The sequence below is a fragment of the Pimephales promelas genome, chromosome 23 (assembly GCF_988280905.1).
Source record: "Pimephales promelas chromosome 23, fPimPro1.hap1.1, whole genome shotgun sequence".
Classification (NCBI taxonomy): Eukaryota; Metazoa; Chordata; class Actinopteri; order Cypriniformes; family Leuciscidae; genus Pimephales; species Pimephales promelas.
The window spans coordinates 976511-999266 of record NC_142791.1 but is presented as its reverse complement, the minus strand read 5'-3'; the positions used below and the strand labels follow the sequence as shown (position 1 = coordinate 999266).

The following is a 22756-nucleotide window of genomic DNA, read 5'->3' as shown; positions in this document are numbered from 1 at the left end:
CCTCACAGGAAGGAAGTGCAAGCTCTACCTATGGAGAGAGACGGAGATAGAGAGGAAATCCCCTTTGGTCTCTTTCCGGCTGCCCCGTGGGCCGTATCATGCATTGGGACTTTCGGGAGACCAGCAGGTGTGTCCAATCGGAGATACACAAACAGGGCTGAGGGGGAGGGATTTATTGTCTTCCTCTTATTTCATCTACAGACATGAATCATGGAAATCCCTGACTCACAACGATGTGCTGAGTGACATTGACAATGAATGTGTTGAGTGACGGTGACGACATGTCTGTGGTTCGGCCTGCTGTGGCAGTGGGCCAGTCAGGCTTCATTTGAACACATCAGCAGGATTACATGTGAGCAAAACTTTCCCGTCAATCCGGACATGGCTCATTTGATTCTATGCATTTGTCAGATGAAGATCTGTAAACAGTTTAAATAGTAGCAGTTGTGCAATGAAAGCATTTGGGCACTAGATGGCAGCACATTATTTGTGCAAACTGGACAATGGCAGGACTTGTACACAAAAACAATATCTGGAATTTGTTTCCTTGACCCCAGGTGGAAAATAAACAATAAAAATTCCAGGTTGCAGGTTCAATACATATTCATCTTAAACGACAGCACTGATGCTGATTAGCCTACCACAAAAACATATTTTTATGAATTATGATAAGCTTGGTCACAATCACTTGCATTGTAAGTGCTTGACTGTAACCTTTATTTTTTGCTTTTTTATACAAGAAGAAATAGTTTTTGTGTTAATAAACTTTATTAAGTATTATTGATATTGATCTTAGGGTTTTAGCAGAACAAAAAAAAAAGTTTTGCCTATACACTAGAAAGCAGAGAAAGTTTTGAAATCGGTGCTACCTGACCAGAGGAAAGGACCAAATAGGAAAACGTCAACACCCATAATGCACTGGGCATTTAGCTGTCCAAGGCCACTCCCACCAGTCGTCTATAGATTTGCCAACCAGAGTCAAATACAGCCTTGCTTAAGTGGGAAATACTTCTTAGCAAACTTGTATGATAACGTGTAAAAAATAAAAATAAAAATAACGAGCATCAATAAATCATTACAATACAACCAGGAAGAGTCAATAAGGGCTCTAGTGCAGCTCAGACAAAAGAATGAGCGTATGAGCATTTGTAATCCAGAGATTTGAATGCATTGAGTCATCCATGGCACAATAACACCTCTCACTCATAAACTTCATGAGCCGGGTCGGGTCGGGCCGGTCCGCACCCCCATGACGTCTGCGGTGGGTATAATACTGTTGACAGGAGAATGTGCCGAGTAGCACATGCCAAGACTCTGAGCACATGAGAGAAAGAGAGAGGGCAGATGACTCACCTGCAGCCTCTCTACTGTTTGTTAATGATGGAAGACACACGCACACAAACAAAGGCTGACGCTGCTGGTGGTCAAAGTGTGGTAGAGTTCACAGATATGACCGTTCTGGCACTTTCATGCACACAGATTTGGTTTGGGACCAGAAAGAGGCATGTGATTAAGGCTCCGTTCACACTGCAGGCTGAAACGACCTAATTGCGATTTTTTTGCCCCTATGCGACCTGTATCTGATTTTTTCATGACAGTCTGAACGACACAGATCCGATCTTTTCAAATGCGACCCAGGCCACTTGGGTATGTGGTGCAAATCCGATATGCATCCGATCTTTTTAAATGCGACTTCAATCTGAACGGCCAGGTCACATATATCCGACCCGCACGTCATTGCACGCACCTGTCCTGTAGCTAGCCAATACACGCTAACTCCAACGCGTTTCTGCACTGTTATGGCCCGCTGCAGACGTGTCTCTTCCCCAGTATTGTGCCTGAATGCGTTCAATGAACAAAATAAACTGTATTACTGCCTGATGAACATTACTGTGAACACGTTCATTCTAGTATCTGTGTGAACGTGCGCTCTCCGTCAGTATAACTTCGTAAAGTAGGGTGCCAGATTTCTATAGAGCCTTCCAGGCGAAAACACATGTAAACATGCCTTAAAATGTAGCGAAAAAACACCCAATCTGGCAACACCAGCCACCAGTGTCACACCGCAGCCGCAGGGTGTTCTGACAATTCATGCTACCCATTGAGATTTGCTACTTACCGGTTATGCGCATGTGCAGACTCAGATTTTTTTTTTCTTTTTTTACAAAAGGTACATTTTCCTGTTATAATATATAATTTCCCTTTAAAAAATGCTTTCTACCATATGAATATTTGTACGGTCAGCCAGCTGAAAAAGAATAACTGAAATTTTCAGTTACTATGAGGAAAGGTGTACTTTGACAAGTCAAAGATGAATATATTTTATGATAATTTTTACTTTTCACACCGTTTTAAAAGTAAAAATAGTCGTCTACAGTATAGCTACTCATAACTTAGAATTGTATTATATTTGTATTTCAAACGACTTTAATCGGCATTCTGTGATCAATTCACGCTACACAGTAGCATTTTTCGACAAGGCAGCAAAAATCGACAGAACACCGGCGACAAAGCAAGGAGAGCCGAGGACATGCACTATCAATTAAACGACGAGGTCGGTGAGGATCGAAAAATCTTACAAATATATATATATATATATATATATATATATATATATACCACTGTCAGAATATATGAAATTAATTTACATTTCTGGCTTAGGTGATTGGTTTCAAAAATAATTGTCCGTGAGCAAAGATGTCAGGCTTGTGCCCACCGACCGAGCAACTGCAATTGAGCTACAAATAGTTTTCTCCAACAATTATAGAGCTCTTGGGATGCAATAATCTCACCACAGTCAGACAAAACCAGGATTTTCCACAATCCCCTGAGCATTTTATGCAGTTATCTATCATATTGAGTTAAATGTCAGCGGTTAACACAGCTTTGAGTGTCAGGCCTGGGAAGTGCAAGATCTGATCTCTGAAGTGATTTCTGCTCTGTTGAATTTGCTCATTCAGGGATTATGAGAAATTCAGCTCCTCAAGTTCAGTCCATGTCTAGTCTCTCCTTCTCTCTTTCATCATATTTCACTTTTTTCCCCACATCATCGCCCCTTTCCTCAGAAAGACCCCAACATAAACTTTTATACATAAACTCTTCGTGTATCTTCTCAGTTCAGTCTCAAAGGTATCTTGAGTTTGTAGTCGAGGGTTCTTTACAAATTATTTTTAATGCAGACTGCTGCCCATTCGGTGTATGTATATATATATATATATATATGAAGAGTTCAGATGCAAAAGCCTCTAAATGCCATTAGAAATTTTCTACTTTAATGATGATTTTTATCAAACTTGTATATTTAAGTTCAGTAATTTCACTTAAATAACAATTAATAGGTAATTATCATTGCCATTTAAGTGAAATCACTGAACTTATATATACAAGCTTGATAAAAAATGATCATTCTAGAAAACTGGCACTTAGAGGCTTTTGCATCTGAACTCTTCATATATATATATAAGGGTTTTAAAGATTCATTGTTGTTTTTGTAAATACAATTATTTTAAACCTTCAGCTTCTCATCACAGAGACTTATGGCACAAATTAAGGAAATTCCCACATCAGGGGGCTTATAGTGTCAATAATGTGTAATTCAATAAAACAGGCCATAAAAACGTAATCACCAACATAAATATATCAGGCTACAAACTCTCGAGATTCCCTCTGTATGCATTGCTCGTCTCGCACCAGCGAATGGCTTGACGTGGAGCGAGAATAGACCCGTGGAGAGAGATTCCCATCAGCGTGAGCATCAGTTAATGAATCAATCTGATGTTAACATGCAAATCTCACTCATCAGAGACATTAGTGCAAGCCTTGCACATTCAAACATCCAGATCCCAGCAGTAGAGTATTATTATCACATAACCATTAAAGAAAATTATCCGTGTATGTGCATTCAATATAGAAAACAGTAAAAAGCCATCTGCTCTATTAGGTAATCATAATTGCTGTCTTATAGTAATTTTACATTCAAGGATTCAACTCTTACCAGGTCAATCACTTGAAGAACGCTTATTTTGAATGCTGATTACAGATTTACAGAAGAACAAATAACTCGTTCAGATGGTGCTCTGGATAAGTTACGAGTCTCACATGTATCTAGTTTTTTAGTTCATAAAATAAACTCTTTGGCACCATCAAGTACCCTGTCAGGCTCTTAAACGCTTAAACGAGTTGCTTGAATGTCAAAACACTAAACTGAAAACATATTTCCAAGAATTCACATTAAACCATGCTCTCTGTCTGAATAACCTTTATTAAATGTTTGAAATGCTAAAGAGCCACGTTGGGTATCAAAAGTGATGCCAAACTTCTCATTCAAACGTTAATTAAACCGAGTCTGTGGATGCGGTCAGAGTCTAATTACAGAGACACACTTATTAACATCTCATCTCTGACACATCTTCTGGCTCATACAGCGCAGGAGGTTCGTTTCACAGCAGGTCTTATGAAAGGGTCATTCTCAGGAAATTAAATTAAATATTTTTATCATTTCTTTTGGAAAGGTTCCTGCTGAACTTTCATATTTTCTCGGCCTCAAAGTACCAAGGCAGAAACCAACCAACACTTGAAGACCACCATTCGGGAATTCAAATCAATCAATTATGAATATATTCAGATTCAGAATCACATTAATTACACGAGCAGGGGATCATATACAACACGAATGCTACCTTTTTCTGAGAATGTCGCTAAAACATTTATTAGCAATCCTTGCAGCACAAGTGCAATATGAAAGAAACTGGCTCAGGCTTGTGCTCGGGTTAATCAAATTCACTAAACTAATCAGGACATTTTTATGAGTCAGTAAAATTGAAAGTCAAAGACCAAATGAAATTGAAGGGAAAAAAGGACTGATAAGATTACAGGTAAACCGAGTCAGTGTCAGAAAAGACGGATTACCTCTGGACTGAAAAACAACATTTGAGAAACTTTTTCACTAGAAGAGAGCTTCTCAAAAGAAGAGCAGCTTTGCCACTGTGGGAAAATTTAAAGACTCAACACAAAGAACAGATGCTCTCATATATCTGTATCTCAATGATTAACACTGAATGGAGATTAACTGAGGAAGGAATGTAATAAAAGCTATTTTTTTTTTATTTTGTGTTCATATACTGTATCCCTATACATGTGCACACACACTCATCAATATATATATCCCTATATGCACGCACACTCATATATATATATATATATATATATATATATATATATATATATCCCTATCAATATGCATGCACACACCCACACACTCTATATATATATATATATATATATAGAGTGTGTCGGTGTATATATATATAAATATGCACGCACACTCGTATTTATATCCCTGTAAATATGCACGCACACACGCACGCACACTCATACATATATATATATATATATATATAGTGTGTGTGTGTGGGTGTGTGCATGCATATTGATAGGGATATATATATATATATGAGTGAGTGCATATTTATAGGGGTATAAATATATATATATATATATATATATATATATATATATATATATATGTAAATAAGAGTGTGCGTGCATATTTATAGGGATATATATATATATATATATATATATGAGTGAGTGCATATATACTGTATATATGAAGAGTTCAGATGCAAAAGCCTCTAAATGCCATTTGAAATTTTCTTCTTTAATGATGATTTTATCAAACTTGTATATTTAAGTTCAGTAATTTAACTTAAATGGCAATGATAATTACCTATTAATTGTTATTTAAGTGAAATTACTGAACTTAAATATACAAGTTTGATAAAAATCATCATTAAAGAAGAAAATTTCAAATGGCATTTAGAGGCTTTTGCATCTGAACTCTTCATATATATATATATATATATATATATATATATATATATATATATATATCCCTATAAATATGCACTCACTCATATACACTCACCGGCCACTTTATTAGGTACCCCATGCTAGTAACGGGTTGGACCCCCTTTTGCCTTCAGAACTGCCTCAATTCTTCGTGGCATAGATTCAACAAGGTGCTGGAAGCATTCCTCAGGGAGTTTGGTCCATATTGACATGATGGCATCACACAGTTGCCGCAGATTTGTCGGCTGCACATCCATGATGCGAATCTCCCGTTCCACCACATCCCAAAGATGCTCTATTGGATTGAGATCTGGTGACTGTGGAGGCAATTTGAGTACAGCGAACTCATTGTCATGTTCAAGAAACCAGTCTGAGATGATTCCAGCTTTATGACATGGCGCATTATCCTGCTGAAAGTAGCCATCAGAAGTTGGGTACATTGTGGTCATAAAGGGATGGACATGGTCAGCAACAATACTCAGGTAGGCTGTGGCGTTGCAACGATGCTCAATTGGTACCAAGGGGCCCAAAGAGTGCCAAGAAAATATTCCCCACACCATGACACCACCACCACCAGCCTGAACCGTTGATACAAGGCAGGATGGATCCATGCTTTCATGTTGTAGACGCCAAATTCTGACCCTACCATCCGAATGTCGCAGCAGAAATCGAGACTCATCAGACCAGGCAACGTTTTTCCAATCTTCTATTGTCCAATTTCGATGAGCTTGTGCAAATTGTAGCCTCAGTTTCCTGTTCTTAGCTGAAAGGAGTGGCACCCGGTGTGGTCTTCCGCTGCTGTAGCCCATCTGCCTCAAAGTTTGACGTACTGTGCGTTCAGAGATGCTCTTCTGCCCACCTTGGTTGTAACGGGTGGTTATTTGAGTCACTGTTGCCCTTCTATCAGCTCGAACCAGTCTGGCCATTCTCCTCTGACCTCTGGCATCAACAAGGCATTTCCGCCCACAGAACTGCCGCTCACTGGATGTTTTTTCTTTTTCGGACCATTCTCTGTAAACCCTAGAGATGGTTGTGCGTGAAAATCCCAGTAGATTAGCAGTTTCTGAAATACTCAGACCAGCCCTTCTGGCACCAACAATCATGCCACGTTCAAAGTCACTCAAATCACCTTTCTTCCCCATACTGATGCTCGGTTTGAACTGCAGGAGATTGTCTTGACCATGTCTACATGCCTAAATGCACTGAGTTGCCGCCATGTGATTGGCTGCTTAGAAATTAAGTGTTAACGAGCAGTTGGACAGGTGTACCTAATAAAGTGGCCGGTGAGTGTATATACCCCTATAAATATGCACACACTCACATATATACATATATATATATTTATTTATTTAAACCCCTATAAATATGCACTCACTCACATATATACATATATATATATATATATATATTTATTTAAACCCCTATAAATATGCACTCACTCATATATATATATATATATATATATATATATATATCCCTATAAATCTGCACGCACACTCATATATACATACATACATATATATATATATAATATATATGTATATATATATATATATATATATATATATATATATAAAATCCCAATATGTGTATGTACTGTACACATTGCTTGGATTAAATTTTATTTCTTAGTTAATCTCCATTCAGTGTTAAACATGTCAGACATACAGCAACTCAGAATTTCATCATAGAGATGTTTGCAGCCATCATTAGAGAAGTGTGTATGACATCTGGCGGATGCTGAAGGCATAAAGCCAAGACCTCTAATGTTCTTCCCAGCTTCCTAATAATCCAAGAGTGACATATCAGTTACCTCATTTCTGCCTTACACTAATGAAGCAGATACGATGGCCTTTTAATTAGAGCCCGGAGAGAAACGCTTGTATCATTAAGACAAGTTTACCACCGTGAGGTATGATTAGCATTTCCACAACATTAACTCATCAAATGAAAAAATGTAGACAGTGTGTGTGTGTGTGTGTGTGTGTGTGTTCTTGTATAACTGTGAGGACCAGTTTGAGTTTTAGACCATCTGAGTGAGGACAAAGAGAGTAAAGGGAGGACATGTTGGCTGGTCATCACTTTCTGAGACCTCTTTAAAGGCCTGTTCGCGAGTAAAGACTTGGATTTAGGGATAAGTTATAGATGGTAGGTTGTGATGAGTATGGGGTTAGGGTAAGAAGCTAGAGATTGCACAATAATCTGTGTGTGTGTGTGTGTGGATCTTCAAGGGATCCATATAATTATTTCTTTTTAAAAGTTCAAATCTGTGTATATTTATATATTGCATTGTTCCTCTTGTGCTTGTATTGATTCAAGCTTTTGATGCTCTTTGCATGCAGAGCTCTAGGTTTTGGTAAAGAGCTAAAAGCTTGTCCAAAGCGATGCTTGTATCTTTCCTAAAAAGAACATTCTGCATTGATTAGAACATTTATGTCCACAGCTTATTCATGAATCTACAACAATTGCTCTTTTATCGACAACATGCTCCCAGTAAACAACACAAAAGGTCTAATGCATTGATTCCTTTCTCAGAAGCCCTAATGAGGCGTTTGATGTGAAACCTTCTTGAGAGGGAAACGAAACACGGTTACTGTATCCTGTGTCCTTCCTTCTGCAAATCGCCATTGCTCCCAGTTAAAACAGTTTTCAGATTCAGAAAATACAGGTAATGTTGGGAAGCTGTCGTGTTGTACTGATTAAAGCACTGCCTTATGCGACTTACTGACTGCCAGATTCTCTGAAGAACATTTTAGTGCTGCTTGTCTGTACAAGTGGTTGCTATGGCATTGCCACATGGTTGCTAGGCTGTTCTATGTAGTTTTTTTGGTTGTTGCTGTATGGTTGCTAGGTTGTTCCAAATGAGAGCCTAACTAAAATCACGCTTATTAAACAGAGATATGATAGGATTCTCAGTTAGAACGGGGTAATTCAGCCTTTTTTCTTTTTAGAAAAAAGTTGGATTTTTTTTTATTGATTTTATTGTTTACCAGCCAATAATCAAATCGTAGAAAAATTGAGGTATCACTGAAGTCAGGACAACTTTTAAATAGGGGTTTGATTCACAAAATTATTATTTTTTTAAATTAACGAGGAAGGTTGTGCACTTTACATAATATATTTAGATTTAGTTTATTTATAATAATAGTGTTGTTTGAATTGAAATGTGTTTTCTATTAAAGTCTACGTAATTATGCCTCAACTTAACGGTACAAAATCCTAACTCGTTGACCAACACAAAAAGGAAAAAATTCTTACATCCAGAGGGTGGCAGTATAGTGCGAGTCCACTGCCATTTCACCCGAACTTAATTTGATTGTGTTCAATCTGCTTAAATATATATAAAATTTAAGTTTACTTAATCCGCTTGTGTTGGCTTACATGATTGATTTGTGTTGCTTTAACTGAAACTGGGCGGTGCTTGTTAGTTCCCATGCAGCATGCTTTGCTTATATGGTTGATTTAAGAGAGAATACATGTTAAAATGAAGTTTTATTTTATGTTTTTTTTTGTTTTGTTTTTTGAGAAAATTAGAAATGGGGAAGACTTCAATTACATTTGAACCATTTAAATTACAGTGGGTTACCATGGAGAAGAGTGGAGCATTTTGTTTGTCTGTGGACTGATTTAATTATAATAATTGTTTGGTTGAATGAGCATGTTAATCTTATTACATGCTAAATGTGCAACTGTTAGCAAATAGCTGGCTAGAGTCTATCAATTGAATTATGTGTCAATTACATCCATCAATGTAATTGAATGAGTGTAGAAATAATTCAATTGATAGACTCTAGCCAGCTATTTGCTAACAGTTGCACAATATTTTTGCAGATTGTGTATAAAGCTGGCCTCATACGCAGGTGAAAACAAACATAAGATTTTAATGAAGGCCAGTTTCCTCCGAGACCCGCTCACATAACATGTTTGATGTCTCATTAATAGAACATGAAATGTCAAACTGATCTTTCATGCCGACACACTGAATGACAAACCTAAATGTGTCTACATGTGGCACAGCACCATGCATGGAATTCTGGCACATATTAATAAACGAAAACATGTCACATGATGCATGCAGCTTATATATACTACAAATAGCCCCTAAAAAGACAGCATATGTCAGAATAATGTTTCATTATAAAAAGACAAATTCAAGTTTTTCTGGCTTTCAAAAAAAACAAACAAACATCTAAACACTTCCGTTGCATTGACTTATTACGATTGCAATGTTTGATAAAGCCAATAATCAACACAATACACTGTTATCCCTGAAGTTGTTTTAATTCAAACTATTTAGGTACAATAAACATAAACTCCAAAATGTTTGCACAATTACTCCATGTTTTTAGTTTGTTGTACGATTTGCATGATACTTTTCATTCTATTGAATTGTTTAGATTGAATGTACTTAATTTAGCTTATTTTAGTCTGTTGTCAATACAACGCAATACAAGGAAGATGTTGATTGGCTATTTGAACTGACGTCAAACATGGATGGATCGCGCATTTTCATCTGTTCATCTGGACTTTCATCATGCACGTTTGCTGGTGAGTACATTTTGGTCTGAAACAGCGAACACATTATAACACGTAGATAAATGAGATGTATAAGATTTAGCCAGTAAAACTATATGTAAGTTTAGGCTGTGTTTACATGTTAACGTTCGCCATCGTGTTGTATCGATCAGTCGCAACCGACACTTTTATAAGTTAGTTCTGATATGACATAATATGATCTTTGGGATTGTCACATTTCTAATGCTTAACCTTTTTTATCAATAATTCTCATTAAACAAATGAACGAAAATGTCGTCTGTTGTGTAAAACGATATCTTTTTTCGATGGTGTTTTGCATCTTGGCAGTTTGCCATATTAGAAATGTTCAACATGGCTTATATACAGCGCGACTTTATCATTAACCTTTTAGAATGTTTTACATTTCTTTGTGAGTGAAGTAGTAAACAAATAGCTTAAATTGAAATTCGACTACCTGCAAGAAATGCCACGTAGTTATGTAACATTAGTCCAGCCAAAGAAATGCAACCTCGTGCTCATCAGCGTGGTCAGGTTTTAGTACATTTCAGTTAACCAGAGTTTAGTGTACGTCATGACATGCTAAATAAATAAATGGATATAAATGTTGTAGATAGCAGATCAAAAAATATATATATTTTTTTTCTTATGTATAAAGCAATCTAATGTTTTACTCTGCAGATTCAAGTTCAAAACAAGGCTAATCAAGATGATCTGGAAATGTAAGTATTGCATATTTGCTTGTGACAAAAGGGGATAATTGTTAAAACATTACATACTTAAACATGGGAGCTAAGCAAGAAGTCAGCCTTTTCCATGCCTAATGCCTATATCAAGAATGTTTATGAGAAAAAACCCTAATGCTGTCTTTATTAATCAGAAGATGGACATGACTCCATCCTTGATGAGAAAGGATGTTGTGATCAACAAGCCTCCTGTAAGCCAAATACTTCAACGTTGGCCAGCACTTTTTAGAGAAAGTCAGGTAAAGCGAAATGCCTATGTTTGCAACATGAAATGAGTATTGATAAACATGATGGTTAGATATTAATTTGAAATTTGTTCATTTTTGACAGTTCTCGTAACAACTGCTTTTTCCTTTACTATTTCAGGTGTATCAAGAATTCAACTGGGTGGTTGGGAAGAACCTTAAGCAAGAATTTTATGGGTCTCTTGATCGTCACTGTCCTCAACTGATTCAGATCTTCAGGTCAAAGAGAGGTCTCGCCGGGCAGATTTTGAGCGATCTGCTGCAACAAGCAAAGGTTTGTACATTTAAGTTGATGCCATTGTTTGCTTAATTTTAAAATACAGTCTGATATTATTTTTAAAAGGGTTTTTTTTACCCAAAAATGAAAATTTTGTCATTAATTACTCACCCTCATGCTGTTCCACACCTGTAAGACCTTCGTTATCTTCAGATCACAAATTAAGATATTTTTAGATATCGTTTCATAGACCTCCACTTTCAAGGTCCAGAAAGATAGGAAAGAAATTGTTAAAATAGTCATATCAACTATAGTAGTTCAACCTTAAAGGATTAGTTGGCTTCTGAAGGAAATTTTCCTGATAATTTACTCACCCCCATGTCATCCAAGATATTCACGTCTTTCTTTCTTCAGTCGAGAAGAAATTAAGGTTTTTGATGAAAACATTCTAGGATTATTCTCCTTATTGTGGCTTTTAATTGGCCCCAAATGGCTGAAGGTCAAAATTACAGTTTCAGTGCAGCTTCAAAGGGCTGTAAACGATATCAGATGAGGAATAATGGTCTTATCTAGCAAAACTATTGGTCATTTTCTTAAAGAACAACTGTATACTTTATAAACACAAATGATCACTTTCCAAGTGCTTCAGTTTTCCGTATTCTTCAAAAAGCTTACGCTGTATGTCCTACACACAGACAAAAATAAACAAAAACAAAAAAACGGAACTGGCGCCACATTCGTTTCATAAGTTGAATAGGGAAGGCATAGGACACACAGCGTAAGCTTTTTGAAGTATAAGGAAGACAGAAGCACTTGCACGGCGATTTGTGTTTGTATTTTTTTAGAAAATTACCAATCGTTTCTCTATATAAGACCCTTATTCTTCGCCTGGTGTCGTTAAAAGCCCTTTGAAGTTGCACTGAAACTGTAATTCTGACCTTCAACCATTTGGAAGCCATTGAAGTCCACTATTAGGAGAAAAATCCTGGAATGTTTTCATCAAAAACCTTAATTTCTTTTCGACTGAAGAAAGAAAGACATGATACATCTTGGATGACATGGGGGTGAGTGAATTATCAGGACATTTTTATTTGAAAATGGATTAATCCTATAATATTATGAAGTGAAGAGAATACTTTTTGTGCAAAAAAAAAAAAAAAAAAAAAATCCTCTCTTCTGTGTCATTCTCTTATAAAATGTTTACATCCAGCTCTTCCAGGTTCTACACCAATAATGAGTCGACATTTTGAGGTAGAACCTGGAAGCTCTGAATGTAATGACACAGAAGAGAGGATTTTGTTGAATAAAGTCGTTATTTTAGTTTTTGTGCACAAAGTATTCTTGTCACTTCAAACATTAATGTTAAACCACTGCAGGCCCTTCAACTGTTTTAACAATGTTTTTACCTTTCTGGACCTTGAAAGTGCTGGTTAAATTGCTGTTTATGGACAAGTCAGATACCGATCAGATTTCATCAAAAATATCTTAATTTGTGTTCTGAAGATGAACTTACAGGTGTGGAACAAAAAGAGAGTAATTAAGGACCGAATTTTAATTTTGTGGTAAACTAACCCTTTAAGAATGTTAAGTAACAGTCAAAAGTATGATTCATAGAAATTGCCTTCCTGTCATGTTGACAAATGATACAATGTTTTCTCTGCAACCACCACACCTCAGACCTCTGATCTCGTTGACATGAGATGTGTTGCCATGAGAGGGCTTCCAATACTTCTTGATGACACAACTGAGTTCTTCAAAGCATGCTTTGTAAGTATTATTAATGCATTTTTACTGTCATAGGTTTATTATAATATTTTCAGTTGGAAATATGTAAACCTTACTGTGCATTTATGTTAGTAAGAACAATAAAAAACACCAAAAACAATTATATTGTTAACAGTTATATTTGACATAAATGTTGTGTGAATGAAATGAATGTCAGTGAGGAGGAAGTTTTAATTTTAAATCATTCAGGAGAAATGTAATGTCATGACACCTTTGAAACACTAAAATACAATTAAGGTTAATCTCATAATGTTTTACTTTAATCAGTAATTCATGTCATTTGCAAAGACTTGTATACAAAAGAAAAACAAACTTAATGTTTAAATATAACTGAATTCCTGGATACACCTGTGTACATAATTCACAAAAAAAAATATGCTTGCGTTCAACTAAACAAAAATGTCCAATAAAATTTATAACTAGAAAAAAAAACTGTACACTGCTAAAATGTATTTTAGTAATCTCCAATCTCTTGTCCAGGCTTTTGATGATGGAGACTCGTACCAACATGTGCCAAAATGAAGATGTGGTTCTACAACCCCTGTCCATCCATCTCTCCCCTCCATGATGATTCCTCATCATTTGATGAGGATGGGTGATGTAATTGACAATTTAGACAACATACCTCAGGCCATGTTTTGAATTTGTGAAATCAAATAAATTGTAAGTTCCAAAACATTATTGTTATCCTTTGTCCTTATTTGTAATGCAGGTGTATCTTTATTAAATCATTTACAGTAAATAGCTATATTTAAATTAAAGTTTAAATATACAACACTCACAACATTCATCCATATTGTAGGTTTCACATATATTGTCTGTGCATAACTGTAAGCCCTTTTACAGGTTGATTGAACTTAAAAAATTTATGGAAACTCGTTGCCCTAAAAAAGTTAATTTTGTATTGTTGAAAAAACAACATATTTTAAGTTGAAAGTACCTAAAGTTTCAATTGCACCGCATTAAAAACTTTTAGTTCAATGAACTAAAAATTTTCAATTAAATGCATTTGAAATCTTAAGTACATTAAACTTAAAATATGTTGTTTTTTCAACAATACAAAATTAACTTTTTTAGGGCAACGAGTTTCCATAAATTTTTTAAGTTCAATCAACCTGTAAGGGCTTACAGTGTACAACTTCTGTCAGGAAATTGGTCTGAACAAGCCAGAGGCGAATAGATGCACGCAAATATAGACGGAAATGACATGAATAGACAGTGATGAACAGCAAACAGTAGAAAAGGAAGAATGAACTCGACCGTGGATAATTGAGTCGGTCCTCACCGTCTTTAAACGGATCTCCCCTATATTAATACTGAGCAAAACACAGTAAATAACACTTCATTTTAACATTTGCTCTCTTTTCAGAAGTCAGTCAGAAGCAAAGCATGGTGGGAACTAGAAATCTGTTGTAACTCATTCCATATATATCTGTACATATATATTTACATTTATATGGGAACAAAAGTCTTACGGGTTTGGGATGACATGAGGGGGTGAGTAATTTGTAATTTACAGAGAGTAATCTGCGAGTAAATAAAAAACAGAATGTACATTTTTGGGGCATTTTTGAACTAACCTTTTAATAATTTTTCTTATTATTATCAATGTAGAAAACAGTTTTTGCTATTGTAACATTATAAATGTTTATTTTACAAAAAAATGCAAGAGACTTCTTTAAATAAATAAAAAGTACTATGTATCTACACTGCAAGTTTGTGATGTTGCTTAAATGAAATTACGAAATCATCTCAGTGAGTTTGTGAAAGCTGAATGCATGGACGAGTGGACGCTAATTATAGGAGTCCTCAGTGTTATTATGGCAGGTCCATTTGAATGGATAATCTGGGACTCAAATTCACACAATGTTCAGTGTGCATATACACAGCTTCATTTTTGCTGTCACAATGTGTGATGATGATGAGTCATTACTCTTTTGGCATGACCCTGAATGTTTTGTTTTCTTGGATGAATTTAGCTTTGTATTTTTTTTTTATGTCACAACATACTTCTTATACCCAGAAAGGAAAAGAGTATGAAGGTTATCAGCTGTCAACTTCCATGAACTCCTATCACTGTGTGGGACAGCGGCCGCCAACATCCCAGCAGCCCATTGCGATTAAATCATGAAAGAGAAAGAATAATAGCATCTGCCACAATCGCTAAAAATGCTGTATGTTATGATGACTGACGAAATACAGTTTTAATAAACTCTAACTTCAGCCAATCAAATTTCCTTTAATAAAAAAGGCAAGTGAGATGGAAGACATAAAATGAAAAGAGATTGGACTCTCAGCCGCTCTTCATCCGCGTGAGGTGCTGCCGCCCTGACAGCAGTCGAATGATGTACTATTCAGCTTTAGTATGATATGAAATTTAGTATGAAAGGGCTTCTAATAAACTAAAAATAAAATAAAACTGGCCAAATATCGCCTGAAATACAAGTTAATACAGAGTTCTGCCATAAATGGTTCAGGGCTGAGTAGTTCACTTTAAAAAAAGCTTTTGCTGATAATTTACTCGCCCCCATGTCATCCAAGATGTCCACGTCTTTCTTTCTTCAGTCGAAAAGAAATTAAGGTTTTTGATGAAAACATTCCAGGATTTTTCTCCATATAATGGATTTCATTGGGGACCAAACGGTTCAAGCTCCAAAAGACACTTTCAGTACAAACTGCAAACTGTTCGAAGGGCTTTAAACGATTCCAGACGATGAGTAAGGGTCATCGATCGCTCATTTAAAAAATAAATAACAAAGTTTAAGTTTTATAAGCACAAATGCTCGCCTTGCTCTGTTCTGTGATGCACGTTCGTGACTCTCCTGTTCGAACTCGTTCATCAAAATGAACAAATATTTTTCCGAGTCAATTCGTTTGTTGAATGAACCAAATGACTCAGAAAAAGATTCAAAAGGTTTGCAGTTTGTACTGAAAGTGTCTTTAAGACCTTGAACTGTTTGGTTCCCAATGAAGTCCATTATATGGAGAAAAATGCTGGAATGTTTTCATCAAAAACCTTAATTTCTTTTCGACTGAAGAAAGAAAGACAAGGACATCTTGGATGACATGGGGGTGAGTAAATTATTAGCAAAAGTTTTCAAAAGTACTCCTTTAACGCAAGTTACTTGATATTGTATATAACAAAATGGACAGTAGCTTTTCCAAAAAAAAAAAAAAAAATAGGTGGACATGAAATATTGTTCAAATTATACAAGTTAATCAAAATTGAGTATTCCAAAAACCGATATAATAAACAAATATTGTGTGATTTAATCTGAGACTTAAAAAGACCAATTGCGAAGTAACCATACCAGGTAAAGATAATCTCAGCTGCTCTTCATCTTCTCCACTAGTTTTGTTTGTAATGGATGACTGTAATCTTAACATCTGTCTAAATGCTGCACATTGTCAGAACCCATTGTTACAGGGCTGGCTACTTTTAGGGGATAGGAAAGCTTATACATTTCCTCCAGATGGCTTATACACAAATCAAACAGGTGAATTATCTGCTGTTCTTGTCATAACATTGGATTTATGAGCCATAATCAATCAGTAGCCGCTATCAGAGGACCCGGGTTTCTCTTCTTTCGTGGCTAAAATGGACTGTGTGATCGATGGCTTCACTAAGAGGAGAAACCTTCTGCCACATCTTTTCTCCTGGGATTTCAATAAGCCATGTGTCTAGCAAACAGCTATCCAGTAGAAATGATTCATTCTTTTCATTTTGCACTAAACCCTAATAAAAGCTAAATAAAAATAACTTGAATAGACGCCTTCATGGGTAATTGTTCATTTGTAAATTGGTTTATTCTCTATACTTATGTTCAGTTAACCAGTAAGGACACTTCCCAAGTAATGAATTTCTGTAGAAATGTAATCTCTTAATTGAAGTGCACATAGTCTCAATAAATCAATTTAACATTGACAAGAGTGTGTGTGTGTGTCAGTTTCACTGGTCCATCTTCTACATTGCCCTCAATATGAGGACATTAATCAGAGAGAACAGGTCTGTCAGGTAGTCGTGTCATGTCTATGTCATTCAATCCACTGATCCAAGGTCAGTCGAAGCAGCCAAGAAGAATGAGGGCAGAAAAGAAATTGCAGTGTTTGAGGTCTGATTCACACACAAGTCAAACATATAACAATTGTAGTCTATGGTAACAATTTTACTGTTATGTAAAAGAAATAGTTTAGCCAAAAATGAATGAGATTTGAACACAGAAGGCAGGATTTCAGTAAATTTCATAAATAGGTTGCAACCCAGGCTCTTTGGAAAAACATGCCTTGTATTGTGGCAGTTCGTGAAGTGGTGCTAAAAGGGTAATGCTTTAAGTGTTTGAAAATAATATCCCTAAACTCTACCCTAAACTACCCAAACAATATTGTTAAAGGGATACTTCACCTATGGAAAGATGAATGAGTATTTAAAATGTAGAAGAAATGTGATATTATTTTTTAATTTTGAGCTTTCTAGGCAAGGAAAAACCCAAATTTTTGGCTTAAGTGGATGAAAGACAACAACTCCCAGAATGCACTTGCTTCGCTGCCCTAGGAGGCCACGCCTACCGGTAACAGAGCGCAGTCGTTAAACAACAAGTCTAGGCTACTAGTGATGAGTCTGCCTGAAAATGTGTTTTGGAGATGGCCCAAAATGTCCGGGATTGGGCTTTTGCGTTTGTACAGTCGCCGATTACCCATGAGCGACACCTGTAAGACGCACCGGTTTTCTTAGCGATGTTAAAACGCACATCAACCGATCTTTAAAATGAAAGACCCCTTTAAAGGATTAGTTCACTTTTGAAAAAGCTTTTGCTGATAATTTACTCACCCCCATGTCATCCAAGACGTCCATGTCTTTCTTTCTTCAGTCGAAAAGACATTAAGGTTTTTGATGAAAACATTCCAGGATTTTTCTCCATACAATGGACTTCAATGGGGACCAAACGGTTCAAGGTCCAAAAGAAACTTTAAGTACAAACTGCAAACTTCTTCAAAGGGCTTTAAACGATTCCAGACGATGAATAAGAGTCTTATCAAGCGAAACGATCGCTCGTTTTATAAATAAATAACAAAGTTTAAGTTTTATAAGCTCAAACGCTCGCCTTGCTCTGTTCTGTAACGCACTCCTGTTCGAACTCGTTCATCAAAATGGACAAATCTTTTTCCGAGTCACTTGGTTCATTCGGCGAAAGAAACGAACGAATTGATTCGGAAAAAGATTTGTTAATTTTGTTGAACGAGTTCGAACAGGAGTGCGTTACAGAACAGAGCAAGGTGAGCGTTTGATCTTATCAAACTTAAACTATGTTATTTATTTATTAAACGAGCGATCTTTTCGCTTGATAAGACCCTTATTCATCGTCTGGAACCGTTTAAAGCCCTTTGAACAGTTTGCAGTTTGTACTGAAACTGTGTTTTGGTCCATGAACCGTTTTGGTTCCCCATTGAAGTCCATTATATGGAGAAAAATCCTAGAATGTTTTCATCAAAAACCTTAATTTCTTTTCGACTGAGGAAAGAAAGACATGGACATCTCGGATGACACGGGGGCGAGTAAATTATCAGCAAAAGTTTTTTGAAAAGTGAACTAATATTTTAATATACAACTGCAATATTTCATCATTATACACTCATCATTTGTTGATTGCCCACAGTGCTGCATCTATGGATCATATTATGACAAGATTTCGCACATCTTTGGCACTTCATTCATAATTTTACACGTCGATAATCACTCGAATAAGCAGCTCGGCGACGGCTCATGGCACCCAGTGACATCCCTGCCAATCATCCGCCTTTCACTAAAGTGAGACCGTACGAATGCCACACGTCTGGGGATCGCACCGCTATCAAACAAATGTCTCAATTACAGAATGAAGTGCACTCATGTGCAGAGCTGCTCTCATGCCACTTCATTATTGAACTAAGCCAATTAAACTCAGAAAGGAAGGCAAACAATTACAGTTTACCCAGCACAATCGTAAACCAGCCGTACATTCTCTTATTACTGTCACAGCTCCCAAAACCAAAACCAGCCCGTGTCAGCCTAACACAGCTTAAAGTCAAGACTGAGGCAATTTAATGGCACCAATTTGGTGATTTTGGGGTGATTATCTGCACATCCTGAAACCTTGAAACGTTTTTCTTTGATATTTTAATTTTTATAAAAAACCATTGACCATAGATTGTGCCCATCGTCACAATGGATGTTTATTTCATTTCCATCTAAAAGGGGCCATTCGTTGAAAATAAACTCATCATTTGTGTTGATCTGAATATAGTCAAGCCATAAAAACAAACACAAGAGGACAAATCATTGAAATGGAAAATGTCCCTGATTGTTTTTTCAGAATCGTCTGGAAAACACTCGAGCCGTTTATCTCTCCAACCTGCTTCAAAAATCAAAGCGTCTGCCACCCGCACAATAATGCTCAAGGTTTTCTTACTGCATATCTCAAATGGAGGCTTGATTGAGTGTTAAACACAATGCGTTTCAAACAGCTTATGGGGTTGGAACGAAATGAGGGCGAGTAAATAATGGCAGGATGTTCATTTTGGATGAATTCATATTCAAGAGACTAAACATACAAAGGAAAGTCCTCCAGTCATTTGAAAAACGGAGCTGATGCACACGGATATTATAAATCACCTTGGCACTGGACGTTTTGTTTCCTTGCTTGACTTTAAATCACATATTTTGTTTGTATGCCTGTATTTCCCAGGAGCCCACATGAAATGTCAGGTTTGATTTTTTTTGTTTTGAATGCCGCAGAGATAAAGGACTACTTGTATTGGATTCAACTAAAAGTGGTAAAAGGCTTCAGGCTGCTCTATTGTTCATTCATTTGAATTCTGGGCCACTATTTTCCATGAGCTTATGTGTGTGTGAGAGAGAGTGAATGTGAAAGGACCTGAGGCTTCTCCTCAGGAGCATAAAACACAGTTGGAGCATGACTGCCATCCAGATGAGACAGAGACACGTACCTCAAAGCCCAAAGAGGGATCTTTCTCATGCATAAGGCAGTCTGTCTGAAGAGCGAGAACTGAAGCCCAAAACACAGATGATGAGCTCTACAATGCCACAGAACCTGCACTTTGACATTCATTCACTCACTTGAATTCATGGAGACCAAAGTCAGCCCTCTTTCTTCTCTGCATCGGTTTGAGCTCTGTTGAACATCTCCGAGTCTGCAAAGACAAATCTGGCAGGTCTACAATATAAGCACAAATAACGAAGCATCATATCAAAACTAAAATCTAACATGCAAACTGACAAACAGACCAGAATGCAATGTTATTGCATTTATAAAACCCTATAGTGTATAATGATAATAAAAAGAATCAATTATAATATTAAAAGAAATTTTTGAAAAACAAAACAGGGAATTCTGGGTATGAACCTGTATGGCTTTTTACTGCAAATTATGAGATGATTTGTTCTTTTTTTTTTTTTTTAAATGGTAAATTGAATATTGTTTATAAAGTTATATCTATTACAGTTTCCCCCATTAATCGTAAGGGAACTTTACTTTAGCAATTTTTACAGTTCAAATTTAAAACTATATATATTGGGTTTTTTTTTTTGCAAATCATACATTATAACAAGGAAAAATAATAACATATGACATGAGGGAAATCATTGTGGTGTCCATTAAGAAATGTAGTTTTTTTCCTCCCACGCCTGTTTAGGTGACGGTGATTTGGGTGGGTTTCTCCCATCCCCAGACACCGTCACTTCTGTCTTTCACTGCCCTGACGAGAGCGTCGGTCTCCTCGGCTGTGGAAGTAGCTAGGTAACGCTGCTATCTCTGCCTTTACTTCGAATTCATTGATGGTGGCGGACTTTTGTGCAGCGTATGATGTTCACGGATGAAATCTGAACTAGGAAGAATGTTTAAAAAAAATAATTCTTTCTGGAATCAATGATAAATACATGTCTGACCGTTGGAACAAACCAAAAAAACAAGAAAAATCGCATTCATGATGATTTATGGTGATTTTATTTGCGTTAGACCTGTGACGCTGATGCATTAAAGTGGAGGGGCTCGCCTGTTTCAAGATGGCGGCTCTATTGACGCCTTCGTTCCAATGAACTGCCGTATCCAAGGTGACATCTAGTGGATATGTCTATGATAGTCTTCAATACAAAATAACGGCAAAAACCAACGTCCGTACACAGCCGACTGGCGTAAATAACTTAAGAAATCACTTATATAAAACATGTCAAGTAATTATATGTCCACCCTGCCTGCCATAGAGCATGAAAGATAGGCCTACATTTTTTATGCCCGTAATCAACTAGCCCAAGCTACCTGCCATCATCATCATAAATTCATAATACATTAAGGTTTTCTACTTAAAAAAAACGAAATAAAATCATTCAGGGGCTTACCTGGTGACTCGATGAGTTACAATTAAATGTCCGGGTAAGACACCTCTGGCCACTGGGTGGGGTTGTTGTTACACCAATTTGACGCTGGGAGATTAAAGGGACATGTTTTTAAATTGGCCAAATTGACTTTGTGTATGTATCTTTCACGCTTTATGGCAGGCAGGGTGGACATATAATTACTTGACATGTTTTATACAAGTGATTTCTTAAGTTATTTACGCCAGTCGGCTGTGTAAGTTACGGACGTTGGTTTTTGCTGTTATTTTGTATTGAAGTCTATGCAATTTAAGATGCACTTCAGGGTTTGCAACAACATTAGGTAACCTACACTTCGTAGTTTTAAGAGACAGCAACATAAACATTTTTTAGAGAACGTACCTGAGTGAAAATGCAGAGAACACACTCTCATCGACAGGGGGGTGAGATAGAAAGTAAAGTCCTTTCTTATTGCAGCCAACCAAGCCGAGACTTGCTTGCTCTCCCTGATGCTGTGTCCATTTGATTTTAGTCATCTAAAAAACTATATTCCATAGTTCCTATGTTTTCCATTTGTATCGTGTGAGGTACTGGAGCAGTTTTAACGGAGCAATGACTTCCAGGTATGGTTAAACAGTGCGGAAATGAGATAAACTCCTCTACTACCGAGCTACCAACACACGTAAACACTCAAGTTTTGCCGCCAGCCCGGAATCCCACCAACATGGCGGAGAGGGGAGGGGCTCGATCTGTACCATGACGTCAAATCCAAGACCCGCCCACAAAGTTACTTGCGCTTCAGATCATCAAAATAGGGCCCATAAACTTTTGACGTACTTGCTTTCGCATCCTAAATGAAAGTTGGCATATTCGGATGCAGTAAAAGTAAAAAAATAAAATAAAATAAAAAACTCATTTGTTGGAGCATCGGCCCACAAGTTCTTTATGTGTATGATACTAAAAATAAGTCTTGCTTTGCTTTGCTTTGCTAGTGTTGTGGCAACACTGAGTA

At 36.7% G+C, this 22756-nt stretch overlaps 1 protein-coding gene and 1 long non-coding RNA gene across 2 annotated transcripts in view; one reads left to right on the top strand and one right to left on the bottom strand.

Moving 5' to 3' along the window:
* LOC120481873 (uncharacterized) overlaps positions 1–22444 on the bottom strand; it is a 77046-nt gene extending 54602 nt beyond the window's left edge. Inside the window, exons 1-2 of the long non-coding RNA XR_016149425.1 lie at positions 22147–22444; positions 20491–20587 (exon numbers count right to left, since the gene is read on the bottom strand). This is a non-coding gene — a long non-coding RNA (uncharacterized LOC120481873). The remainder of the gene's footprint in view (positions 1–20490; positions 20588–22146) is intronic.
* LOC120485665 (uncharacterized) lies at positions 10308–14054 on the top strand. Its single transcript, XM_089126267.1, has 6 exons — positions 10308–10398; positions 11065–11105; positions 11264–11368; positions 11496–11648; positions 13269–13358; positions 13857–14054. The coding sequence occupies exons 3-6, from the start codon at positions 11267–11269 to the stop codon at positions 13896–13898; spliced, it is 387 nt and encodes a 128-aa protein (XP_088982393.1). The 5' UTR covers positions 10308–10398; positions 11065–11105; positions 11264–11266; the 3' UTR covers positions 13899–14054.
* Positions 22445–22756: the final 312 nt, after the last annotated feature.